The 20,276-nt window shown below is 38.2% G+C and overlaps 1 protein-coding gene across 1 annotated transcript in view; it reads right to left on the bottom strand.

The window, feature by feature from the left end:
* Positions 1 to 20,276, bottom strand: part of ARHGAP28 (Rho GTPase activating protein 28) — a 175,284-nt gene that overhangs the window by 70,859 nt on the left and 84,149 nt on the right. The window contains exons 2-3 of the mRNA XM_063076624.1: positions 7,412 to 7,614; positions 338 to 555 (exon numbers count right to left, since the gene is read on the bottom strand). Of these exons, the coding sequence (XP_062932694.1) occupies positions 338 to 555; positions 7,412 to 7,614 (421 nt within the window). The remainder of the gene's footprint in view (positions 1 to 337; positions 556 to 7,411; positions 7,615 to 20,276) is intronic.

Genomic DNA, 20,276 nt, shown 5'->3' with positions numbered 1-20,276 from the left:
CAATACTTAGGCCCACTTCCCTGGCTCTTTGCCTGACCACAGAGTTTCCATGCAGGGCTTGGATTTATGTAAAGGCTCTGTGGATCCCATCCACAGACTTGCTCCATTGCCAAAAAGTTACTCTCCAACTTCAACAAAGAAGGGAACAAATTTAGTATTGAGAGAGATAGCTATATGGCAGATAAGAAATTTGTAAAATTTTGCACTGTGCTGTCTGCTTTAGTTTGCTCTGAAAATGTGAATGGAATCAGCCTTTTCCGGTAGTTTTCCAGTCCCACACTCTCCACCCCACCCCGCAATCAAACCAGACACCTTACGAGCCATGTTTATTACTTACAGGAGGTTCACTGACTCCAAAGATGTCTCTGACATCCCTGACAGATTGCTTATTCTTTTTCCTCATGGTTTGGGTATAGGTGTTATATCTCTTTTTCACTGCAGCTGCTTGGGTGCGAGTCAACGTAGAGAGCAAGGCTTTGCCGTCCTCCTCCTCGTCACCGGAGATCAGAGTCGATAACCCCACATCTTGCAACCACTCTGCCTCAAGCTCACCTTCTGTCAAATGACATCATCAAGAGAAGCTTAGAACATGTTCTGTATGATTGGACAAGGTGTGTATCTGTGGGTTTCTGCATATCAGACAATAAGAAATATCAGTACACAATATATTATGATTGTCCTTTTTTTCTACAGTAATTACAGGAAAGAACTATAAGAAAGAATGAAAAGTCTACATTGTATTTTTAAAAATGAGTCAAATTTTAAAATATTTTCTAGTAGCATAAGGTTAATTGGCAGACTTAAATAAGGTAATTTTCTTTGCCAGAGAGCTAAATATTAGCCATATCTGGACTACCCATTTCAAAAAATGATACAAAATGAATATTTAAACTAAAGTCATAATAGAAAAAACATGGGTTAATAGAACATAAAAAGGTTTTTTAATCACTCAGATGCAGGCTCAAATCCCAGTGCCACCACATACTAGCTGAATGATTTTGGTTAGTTTTAAGATATCTCTAGGCCTCAGTGTTCTCCAGCAAAATGGGTGTAGTGAATTCCTATAATTTTATGTTGCCTTGGCATCCATTTAGAATCCAGGTTTCACTTCCTCATACCAAAGACAGGGCTTAGTCACTCTTGACACAGTTTTTAGTTCCCCACCTCCTCTAGTTCCTCAGTGTGGTTGCTCCATATATTGGCTTTATCCAGTCACCTCCTGGTGACCAGCTCTCCGTGGGACAGCTGACACAACCCATCGGCTCGCTCCACTGACCCCGCACCCTACACAGACTGCACAGGTATACCACAGTGACCTCCTCTCAGTCATGGTGTGACTCCACAGAACCTGTGCCTGTTTGCTCTGAACCTACAATCACACTCCCCAGGGGAAGCCTGCTGGGGTGATGCCCCGCACCCCACTAAAGGCTTGGCCCACAGGTCCCTCCCTCTTCCTCTCAAGCTCCCTACCTGCTGCCTGAGTGTGTGTGTCCTGGACGGCTCCTCCCTTCCCGCTGGCCCTGCAAAGCATGCTGTCCTCTTCTCTTGGGATCTGTAAGTCATACACTGTTTCTGGCATTTCAGGCATTTTGCTGAGTTGCTTCCTCTGGGTCTCACCTGACCAACACACCCAAACCTAACTTCTTTCCTGGTCAGGGCTTTCCTAGAGAGTGGCTGTCTTGGAAGGAATAAACTGGAGATAGGTCAGTCAAGAGCCACAAGGGCGTCTGCTAGGACAAAAAAGCTTACTATGAGGGGACACTTGGTCACGGGTCAAGTACTTAGGTGTTAGGCTGTCCACCAGGATAAATAGCCCACGAGAGGTACACTGTCAACAGCCATGACCAAGTTCCATGAAGCCCCCCGGGACAGAGTTAGTTAGCCACTCTCCTGAGAGAGACCTCAACACCAAATTAGAGGAAAATACACCAATGAGGGTAATCACAACAGAAGTATTAGGTGGCTGTGAGGATTGTTTTTTGTTTTGCTTTTTTTAAAGTCAATGTATTTATGACAGATGGCAAACAATCTGGAACAAAGCAGGTATTCAACAGATGTTCATTCTACTTTTCTCCTTATTCTGAGCATTAGATAATCATTCCTTTCTTCAGAAGGCAATTCCAAAACCTAAAATTCATCAACAAGAATCAATTGCTATGGTAAACTAGATATACAGAAATATAAGGAATTCAGAATAACAACATCCCATATCAGAAAATCTACTATACATACATTTCTGGGAACTATGCTAAAAAGTCATGACCTGAACGTTTAAAGAGAAGATTAAACTAGTTTGTAAACAGCATGTTAAATCATCAGTCTAGTCTCTGCTTATTGTGTCACTGGTATATAAACATAGCATTCTAAGGTGATTTACAGGTCCAGTTCCTTACCTAGGCAAACATTTTATTTGCTATCTTATCTTTATTGTTCATTTGCTTTGTAATCTGTTCCTTCAACAGAGAATAAAAGGTGAATTTATGATTAGTAACCCTAATCTAAAATAAACATTTTAGATCAGTGAGTTATGACTTGGAAGTCTTCCTTTACTTAAACTGTAGATAATATTTTCATTTCTGAGGACAAAATTTACAAATACAGTTTAAAATTAAAATTTTTAAATATGGATTTTATTTTCCCTCCACCTCTGTAAGGAGTAATACAAGAGTAGGCAGGAGTAATTGGCAGGGCTAGAATTAACATAAACTAGGGGTGAGGAGAGTCTAAATCCTTGGACTCAAACCGTAGCATATGTAGAATATATGTTTTCCATGGGTAAGATATGTCCATGGCAGATACCATTGTTACTCTTGTTTGCTGAATTAAGCACAATACAATCTTATTCTCATTGCTCCAGTTGCCAAATGCGTAACTTCAACACAGAGCATTCCTTTGAATTTTCCACATACCTAACTGCCTATTCAGTATCCACTTGGCTCTATCAATCACATGTCTTTTTCAGCATGTTCAAACCCGAGCTCAAATTCTTCATTCTCAACTCTAGGCTTCTTCTAGTATTCCATATTTCAGTAAATGAAACCCACTGTCCATGCAATTAGGCAAATGCATAACCCAGGAGACATTCTTGATGTCTTCCTGTCTTTTCCACTCAACTCCAACACATCACCAAGACCTTTTGATATTACTTCCTTAATAATTCCCCAAATTTTCCACCTTCCTTTCTCTCTTCCACCATGACCCTGGTCCAGCTATCATTACCTCTCACCTAGAATGCAGCAACAGACTCCCAACAGTTCTTCCTGCAGTCATCCTGACACCCTTCCAGTCCATTTTCCATACCATAATTACATGAGTCTTTTCAAACACAAACATAAATAATGCTCTTAGGATTAAGGATAAAACATGGCCTATAAGATACGAAGCTGCTCACCTTTCTGAACGTGCTCACCAGCTCTCCTCGCCATCTGTTCTCCAGCAATACTGGCCTACTTTGGGTTCTTCAAAAACCCCATGCTCTATTTTGTTATAAGGCCATTGGACATACCAGTCCTTCTATTTGACCCTGCAATTACTGGCCACTCAATCTTTCAGATCTCAGTTTACACATCCCTTGCTCAATGATGTCTTTTTTCCTGAACCCATCAGACAAGGTCATGTCCTAGTATAATCTATCCCAATACTGCCATATTTCTTTTCCCTTCAAATAATTTTTCTCTCCAAATAAATCCATTTAATTACATGAAACAAAAAAAAGTGTCAAGATTATAAAAATCAAACAAAGGATAAGAAACTGTTCTAGACTATAAAAAAACAAGGGAAATATGACAATTAAATGCAACAAGTGTTTCTAAACTGGAGGGTTTTTTTGTCTATACTATCATATAGAAACAATTAGAATTTGAATGTAGTCTGAGGACTGGATGATAAAGTATCAAATACAATTTCTCAATTTCAACAGGTAAACTGTGATTACACAGGAATGAATCTCTCCCCCCCCCCCCTCCTAACAGTATTTGGGAGTGAATAGAGCATCAAGTTGGCAAGTTACTATCAAATGGTCCCAGAACAAAAGGTTATTTAAATTGTACTTGTGACTTTCCCATATGTTTGAAGTTATTTCAAAATGAAAAGTATATAAGAAGTACTTATGGTTATTTAAAGCAAACATTTGGAAATTAAGAAATGTGTATTATAAGAAAATATTTAAAACTGATAATGAGATACAATGTCAAAATTTGTGGGATGGAGTGAAAGCAATGCTTACAGGGAACTTTTCGTATTTAAAAAGATAAAAGATTTAAAATCAGTGGTCTAGGTGTTCATCTTAAGAAAGTAAAAAAAAAAAAACCCAAAACAGGCAAATTAAACACAAATAACATAGACGAAAGGAAATAAAAGCTTTATTAATCTTTTCAAGGAATGAACATGCTGGAAAAGCGTGTGATAAAATTCAACATACATTTATGTTACTACCAGAAAAATAGAAATAGAAGGCTGTCTGGTGAAGAGCACTTACTGAAAGTTTACAGTTACCATCATACTTCATGATGAATATTGAACCCTTTCCATGTAAACCTGGGAACACGGCAAGGGCATGTACTATCACCCTTTCTAGTCAACTGGCACTGGAGGCCCCAGCCAGCAGAGTAAGGCAAGATAAAGAAGCAAAAGCATAAAAATCAGAAAGGAAAAAGGAAAACTATCTCTATACACAGATGACCTCTTTGTTTATGTAGAAAATCCTAGCAGATCTAGTCCACAGCTACTAGAAAATAAATTTTAAAATGTTGGGATATAAGGTCAAGATACAAAAATTAACTGTATTTCCATATAGCAGCAGCAAACCATTGAAAAGACAGAGAGTGAAACCCAATTAAAAGACACCATTAAGAATATGAATAGACAAGTCACAGACAGTGAACAAATATTTGCTATATATATATATATATATATATATATATATATATATATATATCTGACAAAGAACTTGCATTCAGAGTATAAAAAATTCATACAAGCCAGTAACAAAAAGACAATTTTTAAAAATAGTCAAATGATTTCATAAAGCAAGATATATGAAAGAACGGTGAGCACAGGGAAAAATCCAGAATCACTCATTAAGATGACCAATAACACCAAATGTTGCAAGGACGTGCAAATGGAACTGCTGGGAGGGGTATAAAACGGTACAACCACTTTGGAAAAATGCTGGCAGTTTCTTATGTAGTTAAACATACTCTATAAAAAATACACGTATCCAAGAGAAATAAAAACATATTTACACAAAAAGACTTTTACAAGATTGCTCATAGCAGCCTTATTCATAATAGCCAAAATTGTAAATAACCCACAAGTCTATTAACAGATAAATGGATAAACAAATTCTGGTATACTCATACAATGGAATATTACTGTTATGGGTTGAATTATGTCCCCCAAAAAGATATGCTGAAGTTTTAAACCCCAGTACCTGTGAATATAACCTTATTTGGAAACAGGGTCTTTGTAGATATAATTAAGATTAGACAATTTATATGTAAATTATGATGGAATAGGATGGGCCCTTCATCTACTATAACTGGTGTCTTTATGAGAAGAGGAGAAAAGCCAGACACAAGAACAGGGAGCAGGCTAGGTGATTCTGGAGGCAGGGAATGGCACAATGTGTTGTCAACAGCCAAGGAACACCACAGCTGGCCAGCAACAGCAGAAGCGAAGAAAAAGGCATGGAACAAATTATCCCCTGGAATTTTGCAAGACAACACGGCCCTGCCGGCACCTTGACTTTAGATCGCTAGCCTCCAGAACTGTGAGAGAATAAATTTCTGTTGTTTTAATCTACCTTTCTGGTACTTTGTTATGGCAGCCCTAGTGAACTAATACAAACTACCCAATTATAAAAATGAATGAACTATTGACAAATATTATGCTCAGTGAAAGAAGCCAAACCCAAAACTCATCTACGAAGGACAAATATCAGAACCATGGTTGCCTCTGGCCAGAGACGGCAAGTCACTGGGAGGGACAGGACGAGACTGGAGGAAGCACAAAGAGATTTTCTGGATGGGTAGAAATGTTACCTTGATCAGTGTGAGGTTACAGAATTGTGTGTATGTGTCAAAGCTCACTGAACTGCACCCTTAATAACTGTGCAACTATTTCAAGGAAAAATAGGGGTAAATATGGTAATAAACTCTAGTTAGTAGGTCTGCTTTTTCGCAGCATCTTAGGCTAGCAAACCTGAAAATATTTTCCATGTATTGTGGGCTTGAGCAAATGAATAAAGACGTGGCAGGGAGTGGAAGCCAGATTTCTTATTGCTGGAGAGGCAGTTACAAATACAGAAAAAGGGTGGACAGCAACAAACCTGGGGTGCTGGATGGGAACTGGAGGCTATCAGAGTGAACGTGTGGTTTTTAGTATGGCTGGCTGGATAGATAGATAGTAAGGAAAAAGGGGTAGGAGATATGAGGTATGTTCCCTTATGTGACTCTCTGGATCCGAAGAGGCAAAATGTAGGAAAAGAAGTCACAGGAGTAAAGACACACTTCACTGGCAGACAATGGCTCCCATGAATGGATTTGCATGAACCACGTGCCAGGACTTTATGTGTCTGACGATGTGGGACGCATACTGTGTACATCTAAACTTATTTTTTCTTAGTCCTGAGGAAGGACTTGTAGAAAAGGGAATGAAAAATGAGAAGGTTTTTGCAGTTTCAGCTTACGTAGTTGTCTTGAGGTTAGTCACACTGACTAATGAAAACATTCTTAGGTGTATGCTCACTAAACGGTCTTTCTCGGCTATCTTATATATTTACTTTTCAATAGCTAGGGTGTGGAAGAGATGACCTCTGCTTTTAATCCCAGGCTAGTAACCTTGCTATTTTTGAGAACTAAGGACAATTATACTCTTTTTTGGTCTTCAACCTACTCCTGTTTAGTTTCGTTGAAAACCAGAATATTTAACATGGCTTTTACTTTGTGGAATACAAGACAATCTAATACATTAATATCAGTAAATGCTTCAAAGGCAATTTTTTTTTTCCTCTGAAATTATACCGGCAAAAAAACTTTCTCTCTTTTTTTTTGGTAATTAATATTCAAGTACACAAACGTAAAAGTCATCAAAATCAGAATACCCTTGCAGTCTGCTTAATGATAATGAATTAAATCAATAACATAGGTTCAGCATCCCTAAGTGGTGCTACATAAGCGATCAATTTGGATTTTGTTGAGGCCCAGCCCTCTTTCAGTTCATATCACCTTGTAAAAGCCACCCTGAGCCAGTCTAATAGATATAAATCAGTGGAAACAGGTAGTTGATATGCTGAATTTTACTAATTCATTCATTAAACTACTAGTGGGGTGATTTCTGCCTGTCAAGAGAACAAGAGCAAGCATACAGAGAAAGACAGTTAGCACTCAGGAAAGCAGATGTAGCACCTTACCATCGACAGGCTTGGCCTCGGCTGGCGGCTGCCCTTCCTGCCCTGCCATGCTGTTCTCTTTAATACTTTCTATTTCCCGCCAGAAATCCTCCATGGAGGCGCTGTCTATGGAGGCTTGTGAGTTGGAGCGGGTGAATGCAGGAGAACGTAGGGATTCACTGGATAGCATCCTGTTAATTCTTCGGCAGCGAGGAATGGATTTTCTGAGGAAAGAATAATATATGTGAGTAAAAATCAATGTCTCTATGCTATAAAGTCACAAAATTAAATTTAAGTTGAAATCAGTGGGGAAATGGAGTTAGTATGGTAGAGAAGGATTTGAGGAAATAATCTCCATTCAGTGGCAGCCCTTCTTTTTATTCTTTATACTTCATAATTCTGTAGCCACACAGGAATTAACATGAAAATATTTTTTATAAAGTTTCACATTTATAATTTTTTATAATTATAAAATGGTAAGTTATTTTTATTAGCCAAAACATGTACAGTAAAGGCTTGCTTTTGTAAAGTATCTAAGATGATGGCAGTGAAGGGTGTAAAAATTTGCTGCTCCCCCCATTAGAATGGTTACTATTAAAACAAAACAAAACAAAACAAAAAGCAAAAATGGTTACTATTAAAAAAAAACAAAACATCACGTGTTGATGAGGATGTGAAGAAATTGCAACCCTGGTGCACTGTTGGTAGAAATGTAAAATGGTGCAGCCTCAATGGAGAACAGTATAGTGGTATATCAAAAAATTTTTAAAAAATTACCATATGATCCAGCAATTCCACTTCTGGGTATATAGCCAAAAGAACTGAAAGCAAAGTCTGACGGAGATATCTGTACATCCATGTTCATAGCAGCATTGTTCAGAATAGCCAAAAGGTGAAAGCAACTCAAGTGTCCATCACTGGACAAATGGATACATACAACTGGATATTATTCAGCCTTAAAAAGGGAGGAAATTCTGATACATGATACAACATGGATGAACCTTGAGCATATGCTAAGTGAAATAAGCTACTCATAAATAGACTAATACCGTATGGTTCAATTTATATGAGGTTTCTAGAGGAGTCAAATTCATAGAGACCGAAAGAATGGTCGTTGCCAGGTCCTGGGGGAGGGGAGGGGAGGGGGAGGGGAGGGGGAGGGGAGGGGGAGGGGAGGGGGAGGGGAGGGGAGAGTTACTGTTCTACGGGTACAGAGTTTCAGTGTGGTGATGGCTGCAGAACGTAATCAATTATGAACGTAATTATGAACGTAATTAATACCACCGAACTGTACACTTAAAAATTGTTAAGAAGGCAAATTATGTCTATTTATTACAACTTTTAAGAAATGGAAAAAATAAAAATAAATAAAATTTTTAAAAAGTATCTGCTGAGACTATGAGATAGTGAGAGGAAATAATCTATAACATTAAGTGGAAAAACCTACATTAGGATGGGGAAGTGGGGCATCAACCTGAAACACAGAGATGACGGTCAGTTCAGGGAAAATGGGATTGCCACTAAGGGTAGGGTCCAACCACCGAGAAGGGCCGTGTGGGCTCCTGTTATGACTCCCTACCTAAACAGTACCATGGCCAATCTAGGGGACAAACAGCCGGAGCGAGGCAGGGAAAGGGTTAATGGGGCAATTTCCTCATGGGGTTGCTGCAAGGACAAAATGAATTAGCACATGTACAGCATTCAGAACATAAAGATATTCAAAAAATGTTTCTTTGAAAAAGTAAAAAAACACAGTAGGGTAGACAGACGCCAGAATGTCGGAATTCTGAGAAATTTTGGTGATTTACATAAAAACAAAACAAAACATTTGACTTTCAGGATATATGACTGATGATTACTACATTTCCTAGGAGGAGAATGTTTGATTAACTGGAACACTTTGGTTCCCAACCATGAAGACTGAGTGACTCTAAGCAGTAGAATTTTCTGTTCTTGTTCTTACATGATTTTTTTTTTTCTTTTTTAATGTTCAAATATGGTTTGGGTTTGCAATTCCTTTCAAGGAACCTCCTACAAGCTTGCCTTCTTCTCCTTGGGTACAGGTAGATTGAAACAAAAGGCTTTAACCAGTGTGAGCTGAGCTGTTTCACACAAAACAAGAACTCCCAGGTGGAAAGAGGTAAGCAGAACAATGGCAGGTAAAGTACAACTGTGGGCATCGTGACTCACTTAGGACAATTACATTTTGATATGCAGAGCAGCAGTGAATTGTTAGCAAATTTAGCCACAGCCTATGGCATGTATAAAGCACACTGATATGCATGGAAGTACAAAAAGAGAGGGGGAATAATCTTTCCATAAATAAGACAAAAAAGTTTCACCTGTTTATATTCTCTAATACCTCTAGGAATTCTTCTAGATTTCCGAATCACTTTAGTAGAAGTTTCTGGAATTTTATCATTGATTCTTTCATGGTACTTGACCATAAGTAGTTCTAGCTTTGAACATTAACTGACAGCAAGATAGCTGATTTATTTTTTAAAATTAAAGCATTTCTGGAAAATATAAAATGGCCACTTTTTCTTATGTGTTGTTTGCTAAAAAGAATTTTAGGCAGCTTTGTTTGATGATTGGGTGATAAGAGTTTTTCACTGAATTCTTTATAGTTCAACAAGACAGACACATACTAGTAATTGAAACACATGGGAAACTGACCAGCTATAAAGACAGTGATAGCTCCCTTTATTATTCTTAGGTTTTTAAGATTTTTTTCCTTTTGCAACAAGACTAATACTGAAAACCACTAACAAAGTCATAGAGTACTATTACATAAACATCTACTTCTTGTAAAACTGAAATCATTTCCACTGCTCACACAGCCCACTGCCCTCCGTGTGCGAGTACCATATTCAGAAAAAGTATATGAATATCCAGAACTTTCAGGAGTTTTGGATTTTTTTAGGTTAATATAAATATGCTTTACTTGCAAAATATTTAGTCTTAACAGCAGACACAAACCAAGTTTTTAAAAATTATGATACAATACACTGTAAGCATTTAAACAATGTACAAATGGAAGGTCTTCTCCTCCCCTCTGGATCATGTCATTGTTGTTCTATAAACTACTTTGCTTTCTTGACTCAAAAACATATCAGACATTTTTCAATGCCAGTACACTGATGCCACCTCAATGGCTACACAGAGTAATAAAATTTATCTTACAAATTAAGCAAACATACAGATATGCCCAAACACTGAAAATGTTTGAAGAAGTGAGAAATTTGGGAAACAAAAAGTGAATCACGTAAGACAGAGGGAAGATATATTTAATGCTAATAATGATCATTTCAGTTACAGTACACAGTTCTTACTTATGCAAAGTATACTGATGGAATCTCAGAGATCTTAACCAGGCTCTGCTGGGGACAGCAGGAATAGATGTGAAATACTGGTCGTGAGCAGCTGAATAACACCCTGATTTCATCAGAGACAATCCACCCTAAGAATCCTTTACTTGCAATGATCAACTATTTTCTTTGGCAAAGAAGTCAGACAGCATTTTGGGGACAAGCATACTTGGAAGAGATATCACTTTTTTAGTAAGGGATCCAAATATTTCCCTTGCATCCCAGGGTGGAGTACACACCATGACCTTCCACTCTTGGAACATTACATAATTGCAATCCTCAGGCCCACCCAACAATTTGATGAGCCTTAATCGACAACTTCACACCTCACCATATTAGGAGAAAACAGAGCTTAGGCTTCATTAGCTTTCTGCATTTTTTAAATTCCAAAACAATACCAGGAAACTGTTACATAAAAAACAGAATGCAATGGTGTTACACAGCAACTTCTGTTGGAAAAACACCACTAGGTTTAAAATTAGACTGTAAGCATATGGTAATTACCATAAATTTAAAGTGGCATTACATTAAAAAAAAAGATTCTTTTTTTTTTTTTTGGTTTTCCACAACATCCAAAAACAAGATTTTATTATTCCGTTTTTAATTCCATTGCCTTTTTAGCTATAACTTTTATGATATTTTAATGGTTACCAGAGATCTATAACTTACTATAACTTACTACTATCCATATTGAATTCATATTTTACAACTTCACAATGTATAATTACAGAGTATAATTCTCCCTCCACCCTTTATATTACTATTGTCATATATGTTGCTTTTTCACGTTTACATCCCCCAATAGTTACTGTTGTTGTTTAAAATGGTCAATAATCTTTAAAAAAATTAAATAGCATTTTACATTTATCCCTTCTGATGCTCTTTATTCCTTCCCGCATGAATCCATTCAGATCATTTCCCTTCAGCTGTGAGAACTTCCTTGAGCATTTCCTCTCTCATTGCTTAGCATTTCGTGTGTGGTGGATTTGCTGGCAACAAATTCCCTCAGCTTTCTTTCTGAATATGTCTGAAATTTATTTTCATTTTTGACAGATATTGTCACTGGGCATAGAACCCTAGGCTGGCAGTTTTAAAGTCATTCCATTGTCTCATACACTTTGGTGACTCTGCTGCAAAATCAGTTATTGATCTTCTAAATATAATGTCAGTTTAACTGCTCTTAATAGGTTTTCTCTTTATATTTTATTTTTAGCAGATTGAATATATGCCCAGATTATGATTTTCTTTTAATTTATTCTGCTTGAGGTTTACTGAGAATCTTCAGTCTGTGGGTTGATGTCTTTCTAGGATATTCTTATCCATTTCTCTTCAAGTATTTATTCTGTCCCATTCTCTGTATCCTCTCCTTCTGGAACTTATTAATAACACGATTCAAAAAATTTGATATTGTCCCAAATCTCCTCCGCAATCTGCTTTGCTTTTTTCCTCCACTCTCTGTCTGTGCTTCAGTTACAGAATTTCTATTACCATCTTCAGGTTTGTTTCTTTCTTTCTTCTACTGTGTCCAGTCTGCTGTCAAGTGCATCCAACAAACGCTTCAATTCCAATATTGTGTTTTTCCATATCAATAACATCTATTTAGTTCTTTTTAGAGATTCCATTTCTCTGTTGACACTATCCATATTTTTATCCATTTTTGTCCATCTTTTCTCATTTCTTTAACATGTTTATCATTGTTATATGAAAATTCTTATCTCTTAAGGCCAACATCTGTGCTGTCAATGTACCTGATAATATTAATTTTAAATAGTCCATTGTTTATGGGTCACATTTTCCTTTTTCTTCACATATCTCATAACTTTTTATTGTATGTCAGATATTGTTTTTAAAAGAACTCTAGGAAACTGGAGTAAATAAGTGCTTCCCCCAGAAAGGGCACGCCGTTTCCTCCATCTGGTAGTTGGAGTGAAGGGCAGATCACTTAAATCCAACCAGAAGGTAAGCTGGGTCCGGGCTGGGTTGCAACTTTATGCATCTTTAATTAGTTTTAGTTTATCTCTGGTTTCAAATGTTTCAGGGGGTAAATCTGTCCTGTGTTTAGTACTGGTCCCTCCTGTGGGACTACAGAAATCTCTGCTTTAGAGGCTGCCCCCAGCCTCCTGTGCTGCCAGGCTCTCCGCAAAAATTGCAAAGGGAACTGTTGGGCAGGGAGAATTGGCTCTGTATTTGGGGCTTCTACAAACTCCAATTTGTTGTGCTAGTATGGGCAGCCATTCACAGCTACACTGGTGTCTCCTTGTCCCAGCTGACTCCTTGTACCTAGGCAGGTGTGACCTTCTACCCAGAAGTGCACAAACACAGCAGGCAGATATGGCCAGGGAGGGAAAGACCACCGGGCTCTGGTCACCTAGGAAGAGCTCTTCCTTCCCTACCTGAGCTCCTCTAGATGTCTTTGTATCCACAGCTCTCCAACATACAACTTTTACATTTATCTTCCTTCTCTAGTTGTTACAGTTGAAATGCCAGTTTGTCACAAACTGGTGTATATCCTAACCGGAAGTAGAACTCCCACAAAACACTGTCAACATCAGATTTCTTAAAGTTGTATTTGTGTATACACAGCTTGCTTTGTCTAACCACAAGTTCAACTGTTGAGCATACTCCACAAAATATTTCTAAAAGACACACTCCTTGCTAAGGAATACTGACTCCATGGGCCTTCATTATCTCTTATTTTGTGAAGAATTTTATATGTAACAATTGACTATCAAACACATTACATAATTTGATCCTTACATTAACCCCATGAAGTCATCAAAGCCCATAACACATGCCCCATTATTCGATAAGGGAAAGAGACACTGAGAGTAAAGTGGGAACACATAGCTTCCCATTGCAACAATAATTAAATGCAAACTCTTTTCTATGACTTCAGAGTGCTCTGTCCTAGAACTTCTCCAGTCTCACCTTATATCTCCCCTGGCATTAGCCCTAGGCATGCTAATCTTTTCTCAGTTTCTCTAGGAAGTCAAGCCCTTTCTTCCCTTAGGAAATCTGCTCTTTCTGTTCTTTTCTGCCTGGAATATTCTCCCTGCTATTTCTGCAGCAAGATGGCTCTCATCATTCAGCTCCTAACGGAAATGCCAGCTCCTTGGGGAATCCTTTCCTGGCTGCCCTAACTAGCATTCCTCCAGCGATCCACATCTCTGCTCTGTTTCCTTCTCCTCATTCAACAGCAATTTACAGTCCACCTATTTACTTGCTTCCTTCATTTTGGGGGGGTCTGTTTTCCCCGCTACAATATATAAGAACCATGCCTGTCGTATTGACACAGTGTCTGGCAAATAAGAATGCAGAAACATTTGCTCAATGAATGACTGGTGACAATGGAGCCAGGGTAGGAACTGAGACCTTCCAGTCCTGTCCAAATGCTCTCCCTGCAGTCATCTTCCTTAATATCAAAAGTCCCCTCAGGTATTGTGTATCTGCTTATAGCTACACATATTTTTATACCAGAGAAGGAATATAACATAGTGGTTTAGGGAAAAACTCTGAAACCAGGTTGCCCAGGCTTGGACGCAGGCTCTGCCAATTCCTAGTTCTAAAACCTTGAGCAAACTATTCAACCTCTACACCTCCATTTCCTAATTTGTAAAATGGGGATATTAATCATACATACTTCATGGGGTTGTTATGAGGATTAAGTGAGCTAATATAGGTAAAATGCCTAGCACATAGTAAGCCCATGTGTTCGTGATTACTATAATTTAACTAATGTGTTAGCATGCTCAGAGCCAGATTTAGGGTCAAGCTAAAATGGGTGCTAAAATATCACAGAGGCACTAAAATATCACTAGAAATGTAATGAAATATATAAAACTGTATTAGAATTCCTCCCTGACCCAATCCCATTCCCAAGCGTTGTTTCCCCAACTCCCTTATGCCAGAAGTGGCCATCTGAAGCAATTCTGGCCAAAGTCACATAAGTAATAGTCCTCTCAAGGGTTCCAGTGAGATCCTTTGATTTCCTGACAAGGTGCTATCCCTTTCTCTTCCCCTCTCTCCCTTCCTGGAATGTGGGCAGAATGACTGGTGCTTCAGCAGCCATCTTGCAACTACAAGAGAAGAGCCAAGAAACTGCAGGCATCAGCCTGGTGTTACTGAGTCTCAGGGATGACAACAGCTGGCGCTGATCTCTGGACTTCCAGAAATGTGAGAAAAATAAGTGCCTACTTTTAAAAACTGCTCTAGTCTTTGTTATTTTTGTTGCTGTTATCTGCAGCCAAAATCATTCCTAACTAATACAAGTGGAAGGAATACATTAATAAGCCATTTAGAGTGGGGTGAGATGAGACACCCTCTCCACCCCACTAAGAGGAGTGTATTCAGGTGATAATAGACAGTCACTAACCTGGCTCTGAACGAAAGTGGGGCCTGACAATGACTCTCAATTGTAAGGGCTGTCAAATTAGGAGCTTAACTCCACGTCTTGGGCTGGGCTTGAACAGTCATAGAGTTAAATGTCATTCCTGCTGAACACATCCTGCCTAAATGTACAGGAGTAACTTCACAATGCTCTCAAATTGAACATATTCTGAGAATTTCAGGGAGAATATACTAAAACCAAATATTTGTCCTTCTCTTTCCTGAGGAAGAGGAGGACTGGATGCCCCATTACTTGTTACTGTCTTTGCTGCAGGTAGCTGCACCGTGTGGACATCTAGAGAATCCCCCTTGGACAGTGACTGCAGTGGGCCTTTGTAGCAGGCCTCCTGCCACAGGCACGGCTCACTCTCTGTGCTTGACCCTGGGCACAGTCCCAGCTACACAGCTTTCTGCCCTCTTGGCTTCCTCAGGAGGCCATTCAGATAAAGCAAGAGGACAAATCCCTTGTTCTTTATGCTCTGGCTTCTCAGTAATCTTTGGGTTCTAACATGCTTCTAAACAAGGTCAACTTGGATGTCTTGCAAAAAGCACTTGAAAGGCCACAGAGATAAAAAAGCAGCTCTCGTTTCAGAGTAATAGAAGCCAGGACGCAGAGGAGGGTCCTGCTTTCCTTCTCAGGCTCCCTGACTGTCTCTCGCTGTCACTCTGGCATCTTATTCTCTTTCTGCTATCCCAGATTAATGTTCTCCTGGCCTGCCTCGCCCCTCTCAGTGAGAAAAAGGAGAAAGTCCAGGAAGCTTTACCTCAAAAGGTAAACAGTTCTGCTTGAACCTCTCTGTGGGCAGTAAAGGATACCAAAAAATGTGTTTGTAGATTAGGCAGAGGCTTAAAACTGCAAACAAATCCTTAGTTACATAGCATATTTGAAGGTTAGATTTTTTTCTTAAACCAGTGAAGTTCACATCAGTAATTAAGTTCTTAGGCATTTATGGATCACCTGTGCACACAAGCACTGTGCTAGGACTGGGAACAGCGGCAATGGAAGAAAGACCAGCTTCAAACCATCACACCGCACACCAGTGATTCACAAGGACGAGGCTCACAAGGAACAACAAACTCGTTGTAAAAGAGAATGACAGCATCTTGGGGGGACATGTTTTTCTGTATTTCTAGTTATGAAAGTACAGCAACTCATCAAGTTTGACTATGAAAGTAACCTACGTTATGTTCTATCCACAGCTCACAAACAGAATCAGTGTTGGTATAATTACCCATCATTGAAAGATATAAATTATATGTGAATTTTGATACTTAAAAATACTTTTGATTTCAAATAACTTTAGGAAAAGGCAAAAAAGCATTAAAATGTTCAAAAAGAGCCATGGGTTTAGAAAGAGTGAAAGACTTACGAAGGGCTACTGGTTGCTTTGGGCAAAGGAGAGCAGTCACTGATGGAAAACGGTCCTGCTGCCTGTTCAGCTAATACCATCTAAGCAAATGACAGGCTAACGTGCCTGCTGTGAAGGCAAAGTAAATCACCAAACATGAACATTTTATGTTCTGTGTTAAAACTAATATGCAGTTTATGAACTTGACATATATTGATTTTGGAGAAGCTCAGTCAATCCCACAAGTGAGTCTTCTCTCATTATCTTCAAAGATAAACTAAAATTATGAGTATGGAACTAGCTCAGTGATACCTAATCATTGCTCAGAGGCTTGTATTTTTAATCTAATTAGTAGATACTCAGGGAAGAATGTATAAAACAGAATGTCAGCAGAAAGAAGACATCCCTTGCTCTTTAATAGAATTCTGTCTTTTACTCACTCAGCAACATATGCCACTATAAGAATCTTGGTAATCTGTATGTTTTGTGTTTCGGAAATTACTTATACGAACTAAACTAAATAAATACTTTTTAAAAGACTGTCTTTTTATTTCAAAAGCAGGTTACATGTTCTCTATTGTTGAGTACCAATTGCAGTGTATATTTGTATTACGTGGTTTTGAGGGGCCTGCTGCAGCTGGCACTACTATGTGTAACTTTCAAAGGAACTAAGTAGATGAGTTTCCCATTCTGACATCATCTAAGAGTTTGTCTTGATTTTCTAGCATCCTGCCTGCCTGTCTGGTGCTGTGATGTATTTGGGGAATATAGCCATTTAACTTCTGTTTATTCCACATCTCTGGGCTCTATTTTTTGCCATTATTATCCAGTCATTAATGTTCAGCCATGAAATGTGAAAACTCTGCTGTATTATATCCTTACATTGCTTTTCAATTTCTTTTGTCTGTTGCCCCTCTTCAGTTCCAAAAATTCAATAATGCAAGACAGAGTCACAAATAAGACCAAAGGGATTATTAGGCAGTCTCTCTGCCTGGTGTCCCACGTGAACATCTCACGCGGATGTGCTCACAGAGCTCTGTGGTCCATCTTGGCAAAGATTTCCCCAAGTGGGACTGGACTTCTTCCTCATGGGCCCTCACCATCAGCTCAGCTTCAAACTGTTCAGTATAAAATCTAAAGTGAAAAATAAGTTCAACTTATTAAATTCCAGCAGGGGTGAGCTGGCCATTTGAATGAATACGTATCCATCTTCCTTGATTTCTCTTCTTTCACAATGTACTTTTTCTACACTCAGTTTCACTCCATGATAGTTTTAATTCTATAAGGTCCGCCTGAGCAATAACCATCTTGTATTCTATTTGTTTTCACTGGCTAACTTTGTGATGGCTGCTTCCTTACTTTTTACAAACAGCTTTTAATTAGAAAGCCATAACTAGAGTTTCCAACAATACAGAGGGTTCTAGAATTGGAGAGCTGAGAGCAAATCTGAGAAATGCCCAAATAAATCACCACATTTTATAGATATGAAAAATGAAGCTCAGACAAGTTAAGTTACTCATCCAAGGTCACACCGCTAATTATTGAGAACTAGAACTGCAGACTTGGTCTCCTGATTTCTAATTCCATGCTCTTTTCCCCTGATCACCAATTTCTTGATCTATTTATAGTTTATATTCTTCACTCACTCACCAAAATAGTTAAAGCTCCACAATATTTTACATTAGATATTTGCCTCTTTGTTTAACATGTTTCTGGAAAGCATATGATAAAATAAATTATCAAGTTGGTTATATTTTTTACCATAAAATACGTTGGGAGTTACATCCCTGGTCAAAATCTTTATTAAAGAACAAAGAGAGCTACACACAGACACATCAAACAAGTTAAAGATATTTACATATATATACACACATAAAGTTTCTCTAAAAATTTGAAAGTGAACAAATAAAACTGGTAAGTGTAGCAGACTTAATACACGGGCTACATAAGTTGTATATAATATAGAGAGAGATACGACGCGTTAAAAAAACAACTGCCATATATCTGATCTAAAAGGATAATAACATAATTATATTTTAAAATTATCCATTGGTTGACATATTAGAACGAATGAGAGATTCTTGAAATAGTGTCAGTAATTCATGTCTTCTACTTTAAAACCATTCGAGGAAGTAGATGCTATGACTTCCATGTTACCCAACTTTCCTTGTGGTGTGGAGAAACATTCCCAAAGTATCAGGGCCAGGTCAAAGTAAAATAATAAACTCTAAATTCACCTTTTTATTATGGATGCTATTGATGATAATGATGATGATGATGATTGAAAGCATTTGGAATTAGTTCTCTATTTCACCCTCTTCAGTTTATTCCAAACACCGTCCATCATCAGAGAAATTCACTGAGCCAATCGTAAAAGCCAGCAGTCAGGGCCCTTCATGCTCTCTAAAAATGGCATAACTACTATAGGAGTTAGAGTCCTCCATAGCCCTCTCACAGATGACAAAGAAGGGCACAGGCCAGTAACCTAAGTGCCCACGGCTAATGCGAACTTTGGAAAGACAAGAGCTGCAAGCTCCATCAAAAGAGAATCGAGTAAATAATTTTATACCGGCTGACACTTCATGTGCTGGGGCTCATGTCGCCAGTGTCTCGGACGCCCCTCCCCAGTCGAGATGAATGGCTTTAGCAGTTTGGTATCTAATCCCTGACAGCAGACAGGAAACTATAAACCCCTGATCAATAATTTATGCCTTGAGGGATGGAGAGTAATTTCTTTTCTGTCATCTTAGGTAAAGCTTTCTCTTCTTAAGAGGAGCAGCCCAACCCAGGAATTTTTTCCTCCTCTAAGATTTCCTGTCCACTCATTTTCCAGTAATTTAATCATCTTTCTTTACCACTGGCCAGGATTAATTATGATAACCAGTAATTCCTTGAATGAACTCTATATAGTAAGCCAATCTGTGCATTTTCATCCATTTTTAAAAAAAATTTTTCATTCTTAAGCTCCCTCTTCAAAACTAAAATTACTCATATTCTCTTCAATAAAATATCTATATTTCGGTAGAGTTGTAAAATAAAATTCTACCAGGGCTCCTGCTAGCCCATATAGCACCTTTGTATGAATTCAGTAATGACTACCCTCTCTGGGAAAAAATGGTTGGACTAACGAGCAAGACTGAATGTCCCCCGCCCCCGCCCTGCCCCTTGGAATTCTTAGTCAATAAACACCATGTAGAACACCCATATTCACTGCCCCTAAATCCTCCTAAATGATTCGTAGTTTCCCATTTATTTCCATTATAGACTCCTTCTAGGAAAATATCTGTCTCCAGCAAAACTTTTAGAATTCCACATTTAAGAAAAAAAAAATACTTTTCTTAAATGTTTTATAAATGTGGATGGATATTAATTAATTGATTAAAAGTTAATCATGCTAGAAAAGGGTGTGAATATTAATTGTGGCTATCTGAGTAAAGTTTTGAGATATACGCTCTTTCACAAACCATTTTTTGGTTTTATTATCCTACACAGATAAAAAGAAAAGAAAAAGCAGGACCATATATTCTTCAAAAGATGACACAAAATAAATACATTGTGATAGAAAAAAAAAAAAAATCTGTAGTGTTAAAAATTGTAGGAGGAAGGAATGAAAGTTTCCAGAGCCTCATGGATACTTAAGGTCTATTGAACTTGGAAGTGTATTTGTTGAACTTGGAAGCATATATATTAATAGACACAGAGTAGGTGACTTCTACATAGCAAACCCTTAGAAAATGTTCACTAAATGAACTGCACAGACTTGGAAAAGGAATGGCTACTTAG

This window comes from Cynocephalus volans, chromosome 13, assembly GCF_027409185.1.
Source record: "Cynocephalus volans isolate mCynVol1 chromosome 13, mCynVol1.pri, whole genome shotgun sequence".
Lineage (NCBI taxonomy): Eukaryota > Metazoa > Chordata > Mammalia > Dermoptera > Cynocephalidae > Cynocephalus > Cynocephalus volans.
Note: the sequence above shows the minus strand (reverse complement) of the source record. Positions and strands in the feature narration are given on the sequence as shown.